The sequence below is a fragment of the Electrophorus electricus genome, chromosome 6, assembly GCF_013358815.1.
Source record: "Electrophorus electricus isolate fEleEle1 chromosome 6, fEleEle1.pri, whole genome shotgun sequence".
Classification (NCBI taxonomy): domain Eukaryota; kingdom Metazoa; phylum Chordata; class Actinopteri; order Gymnotiformes; family Gymnotidae; genus Electrophorus; species Electrophorus electricus.
Window position 1 is genome coordinate 3,850,839 of NC_049540.1, and position 21,992 is coordinate 3,872,830.

Genomic DNA, 21,992 nt, shown 5'->3' on the forward strand with positions numbered 1-21,992 from the left:
CTGTTCTGCTTTCAGTGACTTTTGCTCTACTCATATATATATATATATATCATACATACATATAGCAAACAAACAAACAAAAGGGCTGCACAATGCAGAGAAAATATTGTATTGCAATTAAACTGCAATGATATAATGATACTGAAAACTACAAACTCTTTTCACCTTGGTTTGTACTCTTCCTCTAAATGGTTTACAACTTTGTTGTAAGGTACAGAACAGCTTTCACCTTGACTTGCACCTAGCAGGGGTGCCACTTCTGGACAGCTAAAACATTAATTAAAGCCTAAGGCCTAAATTATGTATCAAGGCTTGAAGCCGAGATATTACAACTAACACACCCAGGTCCTATGAAGGGCAAAGAGCATGATTTTTAAAAAGCCATTCACCAGTTGGAATGGAAAGAATGGTATGGGAATGGTATTGGAAAACTGGCGGTTAAGCAGATCCTAGTAAACACCAGCATTTTACCCTGAACCCTCTAGAACAGAGGTGGGGCCAGTGAGGATAAATGGATAAGATTAAAGGCTAGAGCTGGAGGAATGGTACTTTTTAGGATGCAAGAACAAGGTTAAAAGAAGTTTCCAGACAAATTTTTCCATTGTTCTCAAACGACTGTACATTATTGTATATCCTGTTGGTGACAAACATCATGTCTTGTTTTTCTCTACCACCCTAGACTCTGTCTCTCCGCTTGCTGGGGGCTTTGATTTGTTGCACAACACTCATTGGTCAGTATGCTCACTCGAGAAACATCGTTAACCTTTGTCAGAGGGCTCATTAGCATCTTTAACCTTCATCAGTGGGCTCATTTGCCTAACTCAACCTTCTATAGCAAGACACGCAGCACCATGCGACACCACGTGTCAGTCTGTTTATAGAATATTTGTTAAATCACTAATTCTAGCATTTATTAATTATATTAATAATATAAGTAACATGCATTAACAAAATATTAGAGATATTGATCAACTTACCACTTAGAGTTTAACTTCAAAATAAAAGTTCACGTCTTCACTTATTTTTCAGGATAAGCAAGGCATTGTGGGACACAGGGGTCACTGCTGAAGCTGTCTTTAGCTTTTTGATCAGAATAAGTCAAAGATGAATATTAAACATTTGGGTCTGTTTTTACTTACTGCAAATCACCTATTTTAGCATCACATTAGATTATGATAGTTTGGTCTCTTTTTACTGAGAGCAAGAATTGCTCTTTGAGATATCCTCAGTGAAAGCAAACCTTTAGAAAGCTAAAAGTGTTCAAGTATTTTCTTCACTCAGAGAAAAGTTGTACAAAAGGTGCTTGGTCTATAATTATTACCTGCTTTGGCAAGAGTGCACCTCTAAAGCCATGCCCCTTACAGCCTTGTCCACATGTTACTATAACACGTTTTCCCTCATCAAAAAGGCACAGCAGCGCCTTCACTTCCGGCGAAGGCTGAGGAGCGCAAACCTTTCATCTCCTATCCTCACGATGTTTTATAGAGGCGCCATAGAGAGCGTTCTGACCAGCAGCCTCCCAGTCTGGTATGGCAGCTGCACCGCCTCAGACCAGAAATCTCTCCAGAGAGTGGTGAGGACAGCAGAGAAAATCATCAGAACCTCATCCATACAAGGTCTATACTGGTCACGCTGCCTCAGCAGAGCCTCCAAGATGGTCAGGGATCCCACCCATCCTGACCATAGACTGCCCTCTGGTAAACATTACTGCTGCATGTGGTGCAAGACTGCCAGACTTAACAAGAGCTTCTTCCCACAGGCCATTAGGCTACTCAACTGCCTTTAACAATACACACCACATTTATTTTATTTTACTTTATACCAAGAAACATAGAACTATTATGATCACTATTTATAACCCACACCCCCATCTTCCATTAATGTTCTCTCTGTGAGCACCTTATCAACATTTTCCAGTGCTAAATTACAAAACCGGTTACACTGTTCCAGTGATTATTGCACAATGTCAATGGTTTCTATATACAATGTGCAGTATTTTATTCCTATGTGCAACATACATTATATATATATATATATATATATATATATGTATACACACGCACAATATAGCTATCTTGTGTATTTTTACTGTCTTTTCTCGTGGACTTACCTTTATGTATAGTGTATATTTGCACATCGGAGTTTGGAGAAACGCAATCTCGTTCAGATGTGCACTACTTGTATAGTCTGGATGACAAAGCTGACTTTGAAAACGTTACAGAAGAATTTTGACACGGTTCCTTTCCTCCACTTCCAAGCTACCAAACCGAATTTGTCCACTAGAGGGCGGAGGAGAGCTCAACCTGTAAATTCACGCTACCCACACCAAGAACAGTATGAAAGTCGTCTGCATCTGATTTTAAAGACACACAGGAAATACCACGTATAAATGATCCAAGCTTGCTCCTCTACTGATGTGCCCAATCATCGTAATTAACAGTTATTATAAAGAGGGATCAAAAGACTAAACTAAACAGTTATTCTGGAAAATGAGGTGAAACTTGTTTTCGTCTGAAACGGTGCGTGTCCGTGTGTCTAAGGAGCAAGAACGAGGAGTTAAGCCTCTCTCTCTCACACACACACACACACACACCCACACACACACACACACACACACACACACACACCCCTGTGAGTGGTATGTAATAACATACAGCTCTTCTCGGTCCTGTGGCTCTGTTGGGTTCACTCAGTCTGTCCGGCAACAGGACAAATGTCTTTTGAACAAGGACAGCAAGTCATAGCTCAACAAGCTGTCCCAGCAGGCAGCGGGGCCAAAGCAAATGAACCATCCCCCAAACAAAAAAAATTAAGAAACAGCAACAAACAAGCCACTCAAAGTATCGTTTATCCTTGGCACGATGCCCACGTCAAAACAAAAAGAACTGGCGCGCGCGGGGGCACTTGTTGGCCGTACCTGTCGTTGCTAAGACAACCACCATGTTTCAGGTGAACACAACACTGGGAGATGAAGTTAAAAAAAAAAAAAAAAAAAAAAAAAAAAAAAAGGGAAGCGAGGGAGGAGGTTAAGTCATTCCAGGGCGTCTGAGAGGGGAGATGATGTAAACCCTGCAGCGGTCTGAAGGTTTAGGAGAAACTCTTTGTGCAACGCATGTTGAAACACCGTCAGAAAGAAGGAGAGAACGCAATCCCATTGCAAAAGGAGTGTACAGCTTCCCCATCAAGTCGCGGGAGGGCGCCGACACCATCACGCTGGCCTCTTCGTTTCCCTCTGGAGAGAAGTGAAGCGATGTCCGCGCCACTGGGACTGCTGGCAAGACGTCCCGCGAGCGTGAGCTACATTACAATTGTGCTGCGGTGATCTGGCCTGTTCATGCAAAAGCATGTGCAGCACTCTCCAAATCTGCAGGACCAATCGCTCTCTCGTTTGCTATAAACTCCGACAGAAATGTCAGGCATTCGTTTAGGCATTCGTTCCGCTTAAGAACTGCTGTATTCAAAAAGTCAAAAGAAACGTCACATATGTAATGAATCGGTATCAAAGTCATAATAACTCTCAAACAAAATACAAGTAATCTTATTTTTACCCGTACAAATCATTCATTTCCTTAGAAAGCTTAAACTCGTGATCGACTCTTGATTTTGCAACAGCAGTTGTCAAACTTCCCGACTAGATCTGCTTACCCCTTCTCGAATTTCATTTTTCTCCTGACAAGTGTGTTAAGCAATTACTCTTTTGTTACATGCGTTAAACAATATAAACGTGTCAATAAGTCAAAAAAAGTGGCTCGAGTCTTACACATGCCAGCAAAAACTCTATTTAAAGCCAAAGTGCACACGGATCGCTAACAAAACAGTAAAAGAGAAAGCGAATCACATGCCGTCTGAACTCTCATGTTAGACTGTTTGCATGTGGATAACCTCGGAATGATATCACTATGGCAACTGTTTTGCCTAGGTCTTGCCTATGTTTGCTCCTGTGATGCGCTTCTGGATTCTAAGTGAGTGGGTGCTGCCAACCTTAGAGCAATATTTATTTTGATAATGTCAGGTAGAAGCCGATACATTCCCACACCCGTACCCAATCCTGAATTTTGCTCAAGATACGCATCCACTTAAGATGTTCTTGTTTTCTTTGCTCCCCAGCGAATTAACTAGCCTTATGTGAGTTTAACACGGGCACGGTTGATGCTTGGAAAAAAGCACAGTAATAAACAGTGTATCCATGGAAGTGTATTTAAACTATGACTGCAGTCTTATATGACCGTAGACTGCAGTGAGTCTTGGTGTCAACTAATCAAATCCATGTCTTTGAACTTGGCTCTGGAGCCTAAAGGAAGTGAGTGAGATGGGACTTCAGCGTCATTCACTTCCCAATCCCCGACCACACTCTTACGCACTCGCCTCCTCCCCACACAGGCAGAAATAATGACTAAATCCAAATCCTGAAACCTCACTTCATATAGGCCCACCCCATGCAGACCATAATGGAAATGTCATGTTTGAAGGCACATTATAGAGGTGGTCGGCTAGAGATGACTGATATTAGGATTAAGTTTCTCCTCGAACCCTTTGGCTTCTCTACCCATTTCCCGGAACAACTTTCTAACAATGAAGTTCCAGATGACATGGAGAGTTTACGTTTGCTTTAAGGTGTAAAACCGAGATGTATAGTTATACTAACTACACAACTTAGAAATTCACTGATGTTTGTTTTGATTGATCTCTGTAGTGCAAAACGAATTCCCTCAAGCGCAGTTACTCACCCCAAAAACATCCGTCGCGATCAAAGAACAGCTCGGGCCGTTGAAAGAATAGCAGCCCACATTGTTGTACACCTGAGTGCCCAAACTTTCCGACCATCCACGTCTCCTCACGCCCTAATAAACTTCGCCTGTACTCCTTTTTTCTACGTAGGCAAACTACCGGTCGTACTACCGTAAACATCCGAATATCTGCCCCGAGTCGTGCTCTGTGCAGTCACAATCTTCGCAGGCGTAAAGAGAGAACCGGTTCTGCCTGGAAATACACGTAGAAACCCGAGTCTTGCACTTACTACAACACCCATGCACAAATTCATCAATTTTCATAAGACCACTCGCAGAGTATTTTTGATTGTAAAAAGGTGCATTAAAGTCGTATCGATGTATCGGTCCCTTTCCGTCTCTTGCATTCCGCATAGCAACCGTAATTTGCGCAGCAGCGGCATTCGAAACATCCAACTCCGTCACAGGCGAAATGTCTTTCGCATACTAGCCTACTGATATTAACTCTCTAATGTGTAGACCGTCCTATCAAGACGGTGGTAACCAAGTTAACAATACGAGTAATGCAGCCTCGAGCTCTATCTGTTTTGTCAGTCTGGCTCGAGTGGCTCTAAAAATTCATATGGCAAATAAATTGGCAATTTTGGGCGGGGGAGGCGTGTCCAAAAAGGATCAATAACGCTGTCATTAGCAATATTCTTTATAATCAACGTGAGCCTGAGGAACACTGACACTAATGTGAAAACGACTAATATGGAGCCCAGGTTTTATTTTTATATATATATATATATATATATATATATATATATATCTCTCTTTCTCTCTCTCTCTCTCTCTCTCTCTCTCTCTCACACACACTCTCAAATTTGTAAATGAACAAAGTAGCAACAACAGCATACACTTGCAATAAATTACAATAAATAAATGATTAAAATAGCCAATTTCAGAGATCAGCATTTCAGTAAGGACAAAGGCCTGCATTTCATGTAGTCAACATTTACAAATGATACCAATTATCCTTAAAATGTATTTGCACAGAAACTGTTTTAGCATTATTCTAAAAGTTCCTAATAGAAAACATGAGACCCTAGTGACAATGCCTCTTTTCTCCAGGTTTTTGGAAGTCCTGGCACATGTATAATGAGGTCTTTTGGCATCCTTACTTAAGGTCAGAACAAGCTCAGGGTTTCATGCTCAAGGTAAAGACACTCATATTTTGACATTTACAGTAAATCCGACATGCTCCGCCCTTTTAAAAGAAATGCAGTCCCTACAGTAGACATGGCTGTACCATTAGAACCACATATAAATAAAACATTTCAACAAGCTAGGTGAAGCAACAGACAATTTTAGAAAGGAAAACACCACTCATCCTTCAACACTCACCATTCAAAAATGGCTTCATATTGATAAAGGTAACAGTAAGAAAACAACCGAGAGACAATAAACTAGCTTACCCATAACCACTTGGGAGAGGCACATTCCAAAATGAATAAAACTGATAGGTGTAACTTGAGGTAAAATGGTACCATTGTCATTCAAAACCCACCAGTGTATATGTGTTTATTAGTCAGAAGCAGAGCAAACAGAGCCACTGTTCCTCTGCACATTAGCTGCTTATATGTTTTTCTGTCTGTCACCATCCCTCTCTCTTCTTTGTCTCCTCTTTATGTCTGTGTTTTTCATTTGTCTCGCTTTGTTCAGTCAGAGCTGCAAACACCTGCTCCTTTATTCAGGAGCATATTTTTTGTCATCCCCCGAGAAAGGGTACTCGGGCACCTGGTTGAAATGGCCCACAAGGAAGATGGCTATCGTTCCGATGGAGAAGAACAAAATGGCCACCCAAAAACAAACCGTGTCAATCATCTTACCGATCAACACCCAGCTCTCCATGTCCTGAATAAGAGGAAGAGAGACAGAGTAAGAAGGTATCGCGGGGACACAGATACAACTTTATGTTCCTCGTGTCCTTCATCCATCCCCTTGTACAAACAAGCACTTACGGATTCACCCTCGTTCTGTTCCTTCATAGTCTCAGCGATGAAGTTGCAGGAATCCACGCACTCTTTAATCTCTGGTGCTGCCTGGGCCAGGCTCTTATATAGACTGGCAGTGCTGCTAACATCTATAGTATCCACTAGATGGAGTCACAGACGCACACAAATACAAAATACAGAAACGTGATACCTCACAGGACAATACTGGCCTTGAAAAAGTTTACGTAGTATTACACTTGCATAATATTTATGTGCCATGGTATCATAAAAAAAAAACAAAAAAAAACCAACCCAAAAAACAGATTTTCATGTTTAATTATGCATAAAATTCTGTTCTAAAAAAATAGTCCACATTCAGACACTTCCATCCACACAGAGACTCCCATTCACATTTTACAGTGTTTTAAAATTACGTGTGTTTTTTAGAAATCTGTGCTTCGAAAGCAAAATATGGCCCAGAAATATCAAATATACACAATAACTATTCATGTTCTGTACATTACTTTACTACTATGTGTTGGGCCTGGACACAGCCTCATTTGAAATACCATCACCTTCTTCCTTGAATAAGAACGTGTTACTTGTTATTAAAGAAAAACACAAAGGTTTTATGAAAGCAGGTGCAAGTGTCCTGGGTAGAACAGACGCAAGGCTGGTGCATGCTCAGGTCTGGGGCCGCTTACCAATGGAGCGCGTCAAGCCGTGTCTTTCCCTCTGCTTGTCAAACATCATTTCGCTCCGGGGCTGCTTCAGGACATACTCCTCCGCCCGCTGCATCAGCCCGAAGGAGCTCCGTCTCCTCTCCCTCTTTCCATCCGGCTCTTCGTTCTCCTCGCTGTCATCCACCAGGGGTTCCATGCCCAGAAAACGAGGCACCACCTCCAGGAAAATCTGGAACAGGATACAAGATAAAGATGGGATATTAAAGCTATACTAAGAACTAGTGTGATATCACAAAATGACACACCAAAGGAAGAGCAATTTAAATACAAATCAGTTTTCAATTTTTCTAGAAAAAGCTAATATTTACAAAGATATGTTAATTGAGACACTCATTTCTGTATTTATCTTAATTAAAGGAGATCTTTATCATTCAGGCAAGAGGCAGACCCCCCCCCCCCCCGAGACGTACATGTTTCATTTTGTAGGACATGGTGTGTGTAGTGGAACTGCGGAGGGAATAGTTGAGGATGACGATGCAGTTGGTGACGATGAGTGTGGTCACGGACATGACAAAGACCACATACCTGGGAAGGAGGTTCTGGTCAGAGTCTGGACGTTCAGAGAATCAGAATCAAACACAGACACTCAAGTTTACACTCGAACACTCCCATTCACACTCGGACAGTCCGATCCACAATCAGACAAATGCATCTGCCCAGAGACAGTCCCATCCACAATCAGACACGGTCATCTATACAGTCACAGTCCCACCAGTCCACAGACTGTACCATCCACACAGAGACATTTCCAGATACACCCAGACACACAGACATCTCCATTCTGTATCCACAAAGAGTTCCGCCTGTCCAAACAAACTCACTTGCCAATGAGAGGAATGGATAGAGAGGTTTCTGGAACTTTCTGGGCGATCAGAATGAGGAAAACAGTTTGAGCCAGGAGGACTGAGATAGATACAGTCAATTTCTGTCCTCCCGCTGAGGGGGAGGGAGAGAGGTGCAAGACAGTGAGAATGGTAAGGACAGCAAGAATGAAGGAGAGGAGCAGAGAATGAAAGAGAAAGGGACATAGTGAGCAAAAGCAAGAGCGAATGGGAGAACAGCAGAGACAAAAAAGCCAGTTACCACTTCAAATACATATTTGAGCTCCTCCCTCCCTCTCTCACACACACACACTAACCCTTGGAGGGTAGAAAATAGGCCAGTACGACCAGCGAGGAGATGAGGGAACAAGGCAGGATGATGTTGATGATGTAGAAGAGAGGTTTTCTCTGGATGATGAGGTTGAAGTAGATCTCCTGGTATTCCAGGTCATCAGGGGAGTAGCGAGGGTTGGTCAGCTTTCGTGCGGGCCGGTGCTTGATCGCCCACTCCCCGTTCTCTGTAGACAAAGGCGATTGGCTCAGGGATGTGGGAGAAGAAAGACGATTAGTTTGGGGTGACGGGACAAGAACGTTGATTAAATACATTTGGTGTGAAGGCTGTGGTTGACTTTTTAGAGTGTTTGATAGATGCTTTTTGTGATTGTGTTTTTGTACATTTGTGTGTGTGTGTTACCAGTGAAGGCTTCTGGGTCAATAACCACCCACTCAATGGGCTTGTTAATGTCATAATCCATCGCCAAATCTAGGTCGATTTCATTGGCACTGTATGTCTGAGACCTACCAGAGCCAAAACAAACAGGATTATCAATCATTGTCTGTGTTGTTTGATTCACGCCACCTGTGTGGAGTACTGACTGAGGTACACTGGCACAAATCAATTGTAGCTAGAACACGGCGTTTGCTAGTCCAGCAAACTAGACCGCTAATTTCTGGCCCTTCTGGGATCCTCAGCCCTTCCCATTGACCCACCTGAAGACTAGGGTGCAGTTCTGCCAGTCAAAGGGGAAGTAAGTGATCTCGATGGCGCACACACTGCGGTAGATAGCCGGGGGCAGCCAGTACATGGAGCCATCGTTGTAAATGAGTACGTTCGCGTAATATGCTACATCAAAGTTACCATCAATGCTAGGAGAGGGGAGATAGAGGAAGTGAGGAAAAGACAGAGAGAGTAAGGGAGTAAGGGAGGGAATTCTTTTATCACCTAAAACAGCAAGTGTCCAACACTACATGTAGCCTACCACCCTGTAGAGTTATGTTCCAACCCTCGTCTTCCACACATGATGCAGTTAACCAAGAGCTTTAGTAGATTCAAACTCTGTCATGCATTAGATCTCCAGGACCAGAGCTGGGCACCACTGAGTTACAACAGAAAAGTAATGACAAGTTTTGAATGCCATGAAGACACACGAGAGAGAGAGAGAGAGAGAGAGAGAGAGAGAGAGAGAGAGAGAGCGCGCGAGAGAGAGAGAGAGCAAGAGAGAGATCCTTCTGCATTGCCTCACTTGTTTTCCAGGACTATGTCTGGCAGCCAGACAGAACTGGAAGGTACACGGATCACGTCTATGCCATGGTAGTCTGATGCATTCCACGCCAGGCGGTAATCGTTCCATTGCTGGGGTAAGGAGAGACATCAGGGAGGTCAGTCATGTGGGAGCAGTGGCCAGGGGAAAAGGAGAAGTATAAAACATAGATAAACCAGTGGTTAAAAATAACGGAAAAGGCATTACAAAGGTGACCCTGAGGGAAAAGAATAGGAGTGAAATAGAGAAAGATCACAAAGACAAAATCAAGGGTATACTAAAGCTACGAAAGCAGAGACAAGGGCTCTAAGGTTGCACTCTGTGGTTGGGCTGTGAGGTTGGACTCTGTAGCATTCTTCATGTTATATCATGTCATGCATAAAACAACACTGACCACTCTTCCCATGTTCCAGGATGAAGACTGTAGGATGCACAGAGGATGAACAGGTCCAAACCTGTTCATACTCCATGCATGAATTTTACTGGTCAGCACAATCACTGAACCTCAATCCCATCAAGAACTAGGGAGGCCAGAATACTGTAATAGTCACTGAATGGACTCTGGCTAAATTGTGAACTCAGTTAGAGAAAGAGTATTTCAAAATTATTACTGTTAATAAGGTGAAGTGAGGCATAACCATTTATAAGGCCAAAAATATAACACATGAGACATAACGCTTTGGCCAGGGGAGTTTATCTCCTCAGTCCCCTGCTTCTGTTTAGGTCAACTCCAGTGTGAAGGTGTTAGTGGGGTTGCATATGTACTTGTATGGCCTCCTCTCCTATCTTCACTTACTGGTAAACCAGATAAGCTGAGGAGATGAGGACATGACAGGATGTTTTGGGACACAGTAGTCAGTGCATGAGGTTAGAGCAGGGGGTGTGGCCAGCGCAGGTAAAAAGGGTGGGGCTGTTTACTCACCATCTCAATCCACACGCTGGTGGTCAGAGTCTCTTCTTTCTCATTCTGTCAACAATCAGCAAGTGTTAAACAAAGGCAGTTTGTAGTGTAAAGTGTGTTGTTTATTGATTCCTGAGTTTGTTATTGTTACTGTGTACAAAAGGTTGCTTAGGAGGGCCATTACCAGGGAGATGAGGTTGGTGAGGGTGAGTTTAACCTGAACATTCACTTTGTCTTCAGCGTGCTTCGCTGGACGAATTAACTTGTTGTAGTTCGTGAACTTATCTGCTATAAGATCGGACTCCTCATTTCCACTGACTGGGGGGGGAGTCAGAGAAAGAGAAACAGACAAAAAAAGGAGAGAGAGACAAACAGATATTGGGAGGGAGACAAGAGGAGACAGATTATGTAAGAGTCTATCATTACTGTTTACTGAAGCCAAGAGACCTCAGAAAACAGTTGAACTAGATAAACATGTAAAACTAATGTCGCCAAAGGAATAACACCTTTGGGAGAGTAGGTGAGACAGTACTGTTGCAAAATCACTGAAATCTTTGCATCGTCCTCCATGCACAAAAATACAGATTCCGTTCCCTTTTCCGTCTCACTCTCTTTCACACACTCCCCACACAGACACCCACATTCTCGTATGCCTAACAACCGATATCGGTATCGCGGCTCAGCTGCCAGCACGCGTTAAAAGGTTTGCACCATAAAAACGCGGGAGAGAGAGAGAGAGAGAGAGAGAGAGAGAGAGAGAGAGAGAGAGAGAGAGAGAGATTAAATCGCCCCGATTCTGTGACACTCCAAAGACTGGACCTAAAAAGCTGACTTACCTTGCACTATTGTAACCATGAGCGCGGCCGCAACGAAACACGTCCAAACTGACCGGGCTGCCATCGCGGTGGTCAGTCTTTCTCACACGCTGTCTTCAGACTTGAAAAAGAGAAACGGAGGAGAGTTATATCCGAATCGCTCCTCACCCTCTCTCTCAAGGTCCCTCCCCTGCGCTTCAGCTGTCGCTGCACTCGGCTCGGGTTACAATGATATCTGGCACCGTTAAACGCGCTTTTAAACTTACCCGGAGTCGGCCACTTATAATAAAAGGTAGCGTTGCGATACTGATTGTGTTTACATTCTGATAGTGATTACGATTTACGGGCATTTTTTTCTACTTAATTTGTCACCACATTGAGGTACTATTAATAGCACAAAAAATCGCTGACAGAAGAAGTTCAAGTTCAAAACTAACAGAAGTAAGCATGGTGGTCACTTTAATAACCCCCACAAAAGAGGACATACGGGGGTTGAGGATATGACACTACAAAGCACAAAATTAAAGCCGCAACCTGTCTAGCTAGTTAACAGACATACAGATCTGTATTTTAATTCTGACTCACCAAACCTAGCACCTACTTACATTAAGTCTGGCAGAGTGAAAGTCTACTTTCCTACTCTTTGAAAGGAAAGGCTGTGCTCACCGCTGAGAACTGAGACCTTTTCGTTTTGGTATTTTCCCACCGTTGCAAACGTCCTAACTGACTGGCTTCTAGAGCGTGGACTTCCGTTAGCCGGTAGGCGAAGCACGACGCGGTTAATCCACTGATTATTTTCTTTTTTGATCTTATTTTCTTTGATTTGTAGGTTATATGACAGTGACACGCAATACAAATATTGACAAATGGAAAGCAACTACCAGTTCACTCCAGAAGGATGACAAATGGGGGTCTGAATGAAGGATGTGGAGCTTATAAAGCGCGGTCCGGCCTAAATCAGAACGTCTGTGCACGCTGTCGTAAACAGAAGATTTTTCTCGCAATGATTTAACAGGTGTACTGTGAGATCGCCGGAATCCCGCCTTGCTTTTCCTTCTGCCCTGACACAATATAAATAGCACTGTGACTCCCTGACTGAGTGAACCGCGCTGGGCGCAACTGGAAAAAAGCAGGCGCCCCCACTACGGGCTTGGTCAAGGGGCCGCGTCGGCACAATACAACAGGACGGTGAATTATAATACACACGTACACAGTGGTGGGTTAGAATGTTTTAAACTGCTACTTGGGCTTTAGTTAACGGATGACGACTGATGGGCTCAGTGAGTCGTGAGTAATGGTCACAGAGCCCGAGCAATGTCATAAATTAACGATGAAACGCGTGGCGACCTTTGTTTCTAGCTGATCCCGGATAAAGAGGGATAAATAGCTTTATTTTTCTACCAACGAGTGTTAGAAATGACGTTTAGTCGCACCCAAAAGCCCAGAACAGGTTAAACCGGACGACTGATATATGTGAGGATTTCCGAATCTATGTGATGTCAAAATTTCACAGTCATAAGATCTCACAGCGAGCGAGCGTCATGTCTGGCACCCACATGTATAGCCAGCTATTAATACTTATGGAAGACGAGACGAGTTTTGGCAGAATAAACGGAAACTCCAAATCTGGCCAAACGTCATGCTTTGAGAACTGACAAAAAGTCGATATAAGTTTCCCAATTCAAAATAAATTATTTTGTGAAAACGGTCCGGGAACAGTATATCACTTTTTTTCTGCTTCTCTGAAAAGGTTTGGGAAAATTTGGATATAATGGAAATATATACTTGTAACGATGAGACTATGCATTAGTTGTGATGTTGCTCTTTCAGATTTAGGTTTTAACCTATATCTTATGTTTCTTGGAGAATGTAATCCTTGTTTTATGTGTATTTCTAATTTGATAGACAATGGAACTGCATTGTTAACCTCTGTTATGTCTATCTTTTTTTTTTTTGTCTGTGGATATAGATATGGCATATATTCATATGAACATGGCATATATCCATAAAGATATTGATAAGGCAAATTTCCATATAGATATGAATATAGTATATGGATAGAGATATGGCATAGATCTATGGGATATGGATATGGCATATATCTGTGCAATATTGATATGGCACATATCCATATTGCCAAAGGTATAAGGATGCCTTTTACAAATTGTAAATTGTCAAATACAAAAAAGAACTCACACAGGTTTCTTCTTGAGTGAACAAAAGAATTTTCTCTTTGTTAAACCAAGCCGTTGTTCCATGTAGCTTTAACATGATGCATGATTAACTAAAAGTAAATATAACTTATCTGCAATTCTTTCATTTCCTTACTTTTGACTTGTTTAACTTCACAGTACCCATGAATAGCCACCACTATAAAAAGTAAAGAATTATCCAAACAAACAAACAAACAAACAAACAAGAACAAATTCAGGCAACGTTTTCATTAGTAATTCCACCAGCATATGGCAGAACTCAAAAAGAGTAACAAAACATTGCCTTAATTATTTTGTTGTTGACCCAGGGCTTTATTTTTTTTAGAGCATGCAAGTTAGCTAAAATTAGTGGTTGTCTTCTCCTTGCTACACACACAGGGTAGACTAACTAGAAAACAAAGTTTTATCAGCTCAGTGGGGAAGTTCACTATCAATACAAATGCTAATAATTTCAGTTATTAAATGACCCCTTTTCACTCATGGCAGATAGATATATAAACAACACCTTAGACCATTTTTTTTTCCCCGATAAAGTACAGCTCACATGAGATGAAGAATCAAATGCTTTGTAGTCCTCAGCTGAATCAGTTTCTTCTCTGTAGCACAGCCACACATGGAGGTGGCCATGTTTAAAACAGATGTAGTAACTTTAGTAATATTTGTAACTGTAGAGGAATCCTGACTTGTCCAAGAAGGCGTGTAAATGAAAAAAATGTCATCCTATGTTTTTAATTAGACACAGGAATAAAACCTTTAAGCCACTGCACTTCAGTGATGCTTCCAAGGCAGATTTATTTAATTAATTTTGAATTTTGTTTATTATCTTTAATGTTTCATCAAGGTTCAGGTTAGTCATGACAGTGTGCTGAAATTTATAATTTATGTTTGATCAGAACTTAATTACATCTGGGAATATAATATAACATTATTTTTTATCTCACCTTGACCTGATCCAATACCACATCATAACTTCACTGTAGTTCCTGGAATTCCCTGCCCAAATATACATTTAACCTAAATATTTTTCTATTTGCACCAAATTCTTGACTGGAAGACAAAAAATTCAGCAAAATGTCTTGTCAATCCAGCTAAACCTTAGCCCAACTCAACCTAAATAGATCTCTGCACTACTTCTAGGCATTAATGATTTTAGCATGACTTACCACACATCATTGCCACTGATATACAAAACTGACACAAATATTGAAGTGGAGCACACGTTCCATAAATACACACCAAAATCACTAATGCTGAAGGAACTGTTATGATCTTGAGTCCGGTTTTCACCTATAATACTTATTCACTGCTCCATTACATGCTCGATGTAGTGGTCCAACACATTTCTACAGGATGATTTGTCTCCACATGCCTTGTCTCATGGCACTGCCATAGGAGAGCATGTTTTGCTATTGCTTGGCCTGTCAGAACTTCTCACCTTTGAATTCATTCCCAGTGGTGCTTTGCTAGATTTGTTTACACTAGCGTCTAAATAAGCAACATCGGCATTAGGTTTAGGGTAGCCTGCTGGCAGTTAACAGGATGGGGGTTTGAGTTCCATTAGCACTAAAGGTTTCTTAGCAGTGCTGGGGATGGTCCCTTCGGTCCAGTCATTGCAGGTCTACCATAAAGCCTTGAATGTTGCTATCATTTACACTGGGAAAACATAATGGGAAGCGTTACTCAGTATTGTACAGAGAAACACTGAATAATTTGAAATAGTACTGACTAATGGTAAGTAATGCTGAGTAATATGTTATACCATCAATAACATTTCCAGAAACGCGATGGGATATTTTCTATATTTACTTGACGTAGACATATTTACTATGTCTAAAGGACTATTTACTCTAGCAGACCACTTTCACATGTCAAAGACAAGTGTTATATAATATACGAGTGTATGTATGTCAGGGGTTACCATAGGACACAGGATGTTTGCCTTATAAGGAGTGATTGGTTACATATAACTAATCTATGGACCTTCAGACTGAACAAAACAAAGAGAGAGGGAGAGATATAAGAGAGAGAAGGAAAGATAATCTAAATGGAGCCCAAAAACATACCACTGCTGTGAAGAGGACAGAAACATGGAAAGATGAATATTAAATACTAAAAAACAAAGTTATAGGATACAGAATATTTCTTTGGGATTTGTAGGAGTCCCAGAAGGCCAAGAAAAAAGGAAGAAAGTAAAACTTGAGAGAGAGAGAAAGAGAGAGCAGGGGAGGGGGGCAGAGAAAGGAGCATGCCCACTTTAGAAGAACAAAAGATCAAGACACCTTGGTGAAAGAGTCCCAAGCCTCTGGAGTGGAATACCCAAAGAATGCGGGAGGAAGGAAGTGTGACCGTGACGTAAACGTGTGTAAGTGGACCAGGAGAGGAGGACAGGGTCCTGAGAGAAGTCTGGAGGCCAGCATGGGAGTGAAAGGGTTGGCTGCCTTCACCATCATCTTCATCATTGCCCTCTTCTGCTACATGTGGCTTTGTAAGTCACTGCGCGTAACATTCCAGCAATGTTTCCACAGCGTCCCAATGTTTTTGATTCCAAACTGTTTTGGTGGAATTCCTTATAATTCCCAAAAATTCCCATATTTTTGGGAAACTAGTAGTATTGTTGACTGTAAACTAAAGAATTTTTAGTCTTTGTGTAGACTTAAACTGTATTTTTTTAATTCAACACTATGACACAAAATTAGTTCCCACTGTGCTAGTATCTGTTGGTTTACCAGAGTGTATTAGCACAGACTAGTGAATAGTCTGTTTTAATATACCAAATTAGAAATTATTAATACAGTTTCATCACACACACAGGCACACACACACACACACACACACACACACACACACACAATGTAAATGATTTTGCGTCGTGTAGAAACAGTTGCTGCTGTCTGGATAGGTTTTTGGTGTCATGATCACAATGGCTTTAGTTCACAATTGTATTGTTTTTCTTCATGAAGTGTTCAAATGATGGTTAACTCTGGTTGGTGTTTATAGTAGTAATGTTTTGATGAGCATTTTTGCCTTGTGCTTTATTTTGTTTGACTTGCTACTAAATCAGCACCTAATCAAAACATTCAATTACCAAGTCTACTTCTTCAAAAGTCCAAATTACTAAAATGTGCATTTCCTTAATATGTGTGCAAACATGTGTGTTTCTTGAATGTGCCAATGATCAGGACTCTGTGTGTGCTGTAATAATGTTGACAGTAGAAGTCTTGGCAGTGTTGCAGTCTGAACAGTACAGTGGAGCACAGGTTCTCCATGCACGCGTCACCGTTTTAGTCTTGGACAGCAAATACAGGATCAGCTTCCTCTACTTCTATTTCTATTTTAATTCTTATCACTATAAAAGAAAAGAGAAAATCTTATATATACACATACACACACTGCCTGGCCAAAAAAAGGTCACCACCTGGATTTAACTAAGCAAATAGGTAAGAGCCTCCCATTGGATAATTACTGCAAGTGTGATTATGTTTCAGATAGCAACAAGTTATTTATCCCTAACTGATGCAGTGAGTGGCTTCTCATTTGTTAAACACCCATGTGGAAAGACACATCCTGTGGTCATGATAAAGGTGTTAATCTGTTTCAAAAGGCTCAAATTATCGGCATGCATCAAGCAGAGAAAACATCTAACGAGATTACTAAAACTACTCAAATCGGGTTAAGAACTGTCCAACGCATTATTAAAAAGTGGAAGGACAGTGGGGAAACATCATCTTCGAGGAACGAATGTGGTTGAAAAAAAAAATCTTGAATAATCGTGATTGGCGATCACTTAAACGAGTGGTGAAATCAAATCATAGACAAACAAAAGTAGAACTCAAGGATATGTTTAATAGTGAAAGTAAGAGCATTTTCACACACACAATGTGAAGGGAACTCAAGGGATTGGGACTAAACAGTTGTGTAGCCTTAAGAAAACCACTGGTCAGCGAGTCTGACCGGCAAAAAACGGCTTCAATTTGCTAGGGAGCATAAAGATTGGACTATGGAGCAATGGAAGAAGGTCATGTGGTCTGATGAGTCCAGATTTACCCTGTTCCAGAGTGATGGGCACATCAGGGTAAGAAGAGAGGCGGCTGAAGTGATGCACCCATCATGCCTAGTGCCTACCGTACAAGCCTATGAGGCAGTGCTATGATCTGGGGTTGCTGCAGTCTGTCAGGTCAAGGTTCAGCAACGTTATGCACCCAAAGAAAGAGGTCAGCTGACTACCTGAATATACCTGTTATTCCATCAATGGATCTTTCTTCCCTGATGGCACGGGCATATTTCAAGATGACAATGCCAGGATTCATTAATATCAGCTGGTTCAACTGCTGGCCTATAAAAAGATGTCTCATTACCAAGGTGCCACACAAGAAAAATATCCTGATGGTTAAAACCTGTGAGCTCTCTCAAGACCTTCGCAACCTTATTGTTGCAAAACATACTGATGGCACTGGTTACAGGAGAATTTCTAAACTACTGAAGGTTCCTATGAGCACTGTTGGGGCCATAATCCAGAAGTGGAAAGAACATAATTTCACCATAAACTGGCCACGACCAGGTGCTCCCCACAAGATCTTAGACAGAGGAGTGAAAATAATTATCAGAAGAGTTGTCCAAGAGCCAAGGACCACCTATGGAGAGCTACAGAAAGACCTGAAATCAGCAGGTACAAGAAAACAATAAGTAATGCACTCAACCTCCATGACCTGTATGTACGCTCACCACGCAAGACTCCATTGCTGAAGGAAAAGCATGTTGAAGTGCATTTAAAATTTGCTCAACAACATTTAGACAAGCTTGTGAAATACTGAAAGAATATAGTCCAAAATTGAACTCTTTGGATGCCATAATACACACCATGTTTGGAGGTCAACAGGCACTGCATATCACCCCAAAAACACCATACCAACAGTGACGTTTGGAGGTGGGAACATCATGTTGTGGGGCTGTTTTTCAGCATACGGCAGTGGCATGCTTCATATAATTGAAGGAAGGATGAATGGACAAATGTACCAAGACATTCTTCATAAAAATCTGCTGACATCTACCAGGATAATGAAGATGAAATGAGGGTGGATATTTCAGCAAGACAATGATCCTAAAAACAAAGCCAAGGAAACTCTCAATTGGTTTCAGAGAAAGAAATTAAAGCTGCTAGAATAGCCCAGCCAATCACCTGACCTGAATCCAATTGAAAATCTATTGAAGGAACTAAAGCTCAGAGTTCATAGAAGGAGCCCACGGAACCTTCAGGATTTGATGAGTGTTTGTATGGAAGAATGGGCCAAAATCACACCTGAGCAATGCATGCGACTAGTTCCTCCATACAGGAGGCGTCTTGAAGCTGCCATCACTAACAAAGGCTTTTGTACAAAGTATTAAATAAATTTAAGTAAGCATGTTCAATACTTTTGCCCTGTGTCATTTCTCATTATTACACACAACTTAATTTATGGACATCTATGGTTTGATTTCTTTGCATGTGTGGATTGGATGGGTTGTTACAGACATCTGGTGAGAATTTCATGTCAATAGCACCTTTAGAAATATATTTACTTAGAAAATTGGTGACGTGTTTGATACTTATTTCATATATTGTTCTCTGGAAAGTGATATAGAGGAAATGTTTCTGTCTGTTTAGCGGCCCAGATCAGTCTCTGAAGTTCAGTGGTCTGGCAGTGGGGCGTCTTTGTATGTTTTTAGGGATGATCAGGCAATTGCCTCAATTACAGAAAACAAAGAATGAGTGGTGAGTGGAACTTCACTGCTCAACTTCAGTGGCTCAGTGTGCATATGAGAGGCCATTCTGTGCATATGAGAGGTCATTCTGCTCTCTTGGCAAGAGTCTGGCAGTAACAGGTGTGGGAATTTGAATACTGATGTTTAGCAGAACACTGATCCGCAGAACTGATGGTGAAAGCAAACTATTAACTCTCTCTTTCTCTTTTCCTCCTGTCTGTCTTTCTTTTTACATAGATGGTGCCTTGGATCAACAGTGGCAATATTGCCTGAAGGTTTATATTGCAAAAGATCAAGTAAATGTAAAACACCCACCCTGTCAGCACCATACCACTTCAAATTCTTCCCCTTTCTTTTGCTAATAATACTACCAATCTCAAACACCCTCTATCTGTCTCTGTCTCTCTCTGTCTAAGTCTCCGAGTTTGCTTGGGAGAAACAGTTCAGAAAACAATGTCCTGACTCCACTGAGGGTGTGTCCAGGCCAGAAATTCCAGGCCGGTGATTTGCTGAAGCATCTGCAAGCTGCGCCTGTCTTGGCCAATGACGTGCTGCTGAAGCCCTACCTGGCCAGCTGGGATGAACTCATCAAGTAAGAAAGAACATTCGCAGGTCCTGCAGACCAACTGTGACTATGAGAGATCACACTGCTGTTCTGATGACTCACAGCATATCTCTCTCTCTTTCGCTCTTTCTCTCTCGTGTCCTCCCTCATTTTTAAAGACTTTCTTTTTGTGTTTCGTGTTCAGATTTTTGAAGACCTTAGGGCCAATCATGGGTTTAGTTTCCCAGGAAATTGAATCAAAGACCAGCATCATTCGTAAGCTTGCCCAGAAAGAGGAGGAAGACATAAAGAGGCTGTTGCGAGAGAGGCAGTCAGAGGCTGGGCAAGTCTCAGGCTCCTCCCTCCCTCTGGGTGAGCCCTTCCCCAACTCCTATAGCAAACTCCCAGGTGGAGCCGAGGGCGGGGCCTATGTCTCTGTGCGCTCTATGATGGAGGCGGAGCTGGCGCGAGGTCTGGTGGACTTCACCCAGCTGACGGTGTCCGGCTGCCGCACCCTCCTGCGGCTGCACCGTGCACTGCTCTGGCTGCAGCTCTTCCTGCAGAGCCTGGCTGATGAAGACGAGGGAGGCTGCAGCCCCGCCCAGCTGTGTCGCGACACCTACCGCCTCACGCTGGCTCAACACCACACGTTTTGGGTGAAGCAGGCGGCAGAGCTGGCATTTAAAGCCATGCCTGAGAGGGCCTTTTTCCACAGGCTGGTGTGCGCGAAAACGCCAGTGGAGACCGTCATCATACTCCACATGGTGAGCGGGGCCATCGGGGAGGTGTACAACAGGACTCAGCTGGCACTGGAGGAGCATGGTATGCTGGCGCTACCATAAAGGGCTGCAGTGCATAACCCGTCAAGAAACACAGCACACAGAAGCTCCTGCCAAGAAACACAGCACACAGAAGATCCTGCCAAGAAACACAGCACACAGAAGATCCTGCCAAGAAACACAGCACACAGAAGATCCTGCCAAGAAACACAGCACACAGGCGATCTCGTCAAGAAACAGCACACAGGAGATCCCGTCAAGAAACACAGCACACAGGCGATCTCGTCAAGAAACAGCACACAGGAGATCCCGTCAAGAAACACAGCACACAGGATATCTCATCAAGAAAGACAGCATGCAGGAGATCCTGCCAAGCATGTTAGAGCTAATGCCAGAAAACAAAAATCCACTTCTCTTATCCAGAGCGACTTACAAAAATTATTTGTCATTTACTCATAGAATATCCTAGTACAGTACAGTAGGATTGAGTCCAACATACCAATGAGTTAGAATACTGTAGAATACAGGAATCAATGCTGATACCTAGAAGTACAAAATACATAAGGTCTATCTTAAACAATGATAAGTGCAATAAACAATAAGTGCTAGACTTTGTTAAACAACATAAACAATACCCTACAATAGGTACTAAATTAGTACTTAGTAATTAGCAAATAGATGGGTCTTTAGTCTACATTTGAAGACTGCAAGGAACTCTACTGTCCAGACAGCAAGTGGGAGTTCATTCCACCATCTTGGAGCCAGGACTAGAAAATAGTCTCAATGCTTGTCGTCCATGAGTCCTGAAGCAAGGTATTTCAAGCCGAGCCATACTTGAGGTTCAAAGTACTCGAGGTATGAATTGGGCTTTGACCATTGACCTCATGTATGAAGGGGTTGGTCCATTTTTGGCTTTGTAGGCAAGCATCAAGGTTTTAAATCTGATGCATGCAGCTACAGGGAGCCAATGAATGGAGCGCAGCAGTGGAGTAACATGTTTAAACCTCAGAAGATTGAAGGCCAGTGATGCTGCTGCATTCTGGACAAGTTGTAGAGGTTTGATGACTCTTGGAGGAAGACCAGCAAGTAGCAAGTTGCAGCAGTCTAGCTTTGAGATCACAAGAGACTGCACAAGCACCTGGGTAGCTTCCTGCAAAAGAACGGGTTGAATTCTTTGTATGTTACAAAGGAGA

General features: G+C 42.2%; 3 protein-coding genes across 6 annotated transcripts in view; 1 reads left to right on the forward strand and 2 right to left on the reverse strand.

Annotated features, from left to right (window-relative positions):
• Positions 1-5,510, reverse strand: part of pld2 (phospholipase D2) — a 29,376-nt gene extending 23,866 nt beyond the window's left edge. For both annotated transcript variants that reach the window (XM_035527242.1, XM_035527241.1), the window contains exon 1: positions 4,728-5,510. The gene's annotated coding sequence lies outside the window, so the exon portion shown is untranslated. The remainder of the gene's footprint in view (positions 1-4,727) is intronic.
• Positions 5,511-5,623: 113 nt separating this feature from the next.
• On the reverse strand, positions 5,624-14,299 carry chrne (cholinergic receptor, nicotinic, epsilon). 2 transcript variants are annotated; one of them, XM_027025187.2, is made up of 13 exons: positions 14,282-14,299; positions 11,546-11,645; positions 10,894-11,027; positions 10,731-10,775; positions 9,791-9,900; positions 9,258-9,413; positions 8,962-9,065; positions 8,585-8,785; positions 8,268-8,382; positions 7,857-7,971; positions 7,408-7,615; positions 6,731-6,864; positions 5,624-6,623 (listed from the first exon to the last, which is right to left on the reverse strand). In XM_027025187.2, exons 2-13 carry the CDS (start codon positions 11,607-11,609, stop codon positions 6,456-6,458), a joined length of 1,554 nt encoding a protein of 517 aa, XP_026880988.1. In that variant the 5' UTR covers positions 11,610-11,645; positions 14,282-14,299; the 3' UTR covers positions 5,624-6,455. The 2 variants fall into 2 exon arrangements, with proteins under 2 accessions (XP_026880988.1, XP_026880987.1); XM_027025186.2 differs by lacking the exon at positions 14,282-14,299 and adding an exon at positions 12,191-12,578.
• A 1,847-nt stretch (positions 14,300-16,146) lies between these two features.
• On the forward strand, positions 16,147-21,266 carry gltpd2 (glycolipid transfer protein domain containing 2). Of its 2 annotated transcripts, none has more exons than XM_027025193.2 (4): positions 16,147-16,222; positions 19,714-19,778; positions 19,893-20,068; positions 20,226-21,266. In XM_027025193.2, the coding sequence occupies exons 1-4, from the start codon at positions 16,153-16,155 to the stop codon at positions 20,860-20,862; spliced, it is 948 nt and encodes a 315-aa protein (XP_026880994.2). In that variant the 5' UTR covers positions 16,147-16,152; the 3' UTR covers positions 20,863-21,266. The 2 variants fall into 2 exon arrangements, with proteins under 2 accessions (XP_026880994.2, XP_026880995.2); XM_027025194.2 differs by having other exon boundaries at positions 19,714-19,772.
• Positions 21,267-21,992: the final 726 nt, after the last annotated feature.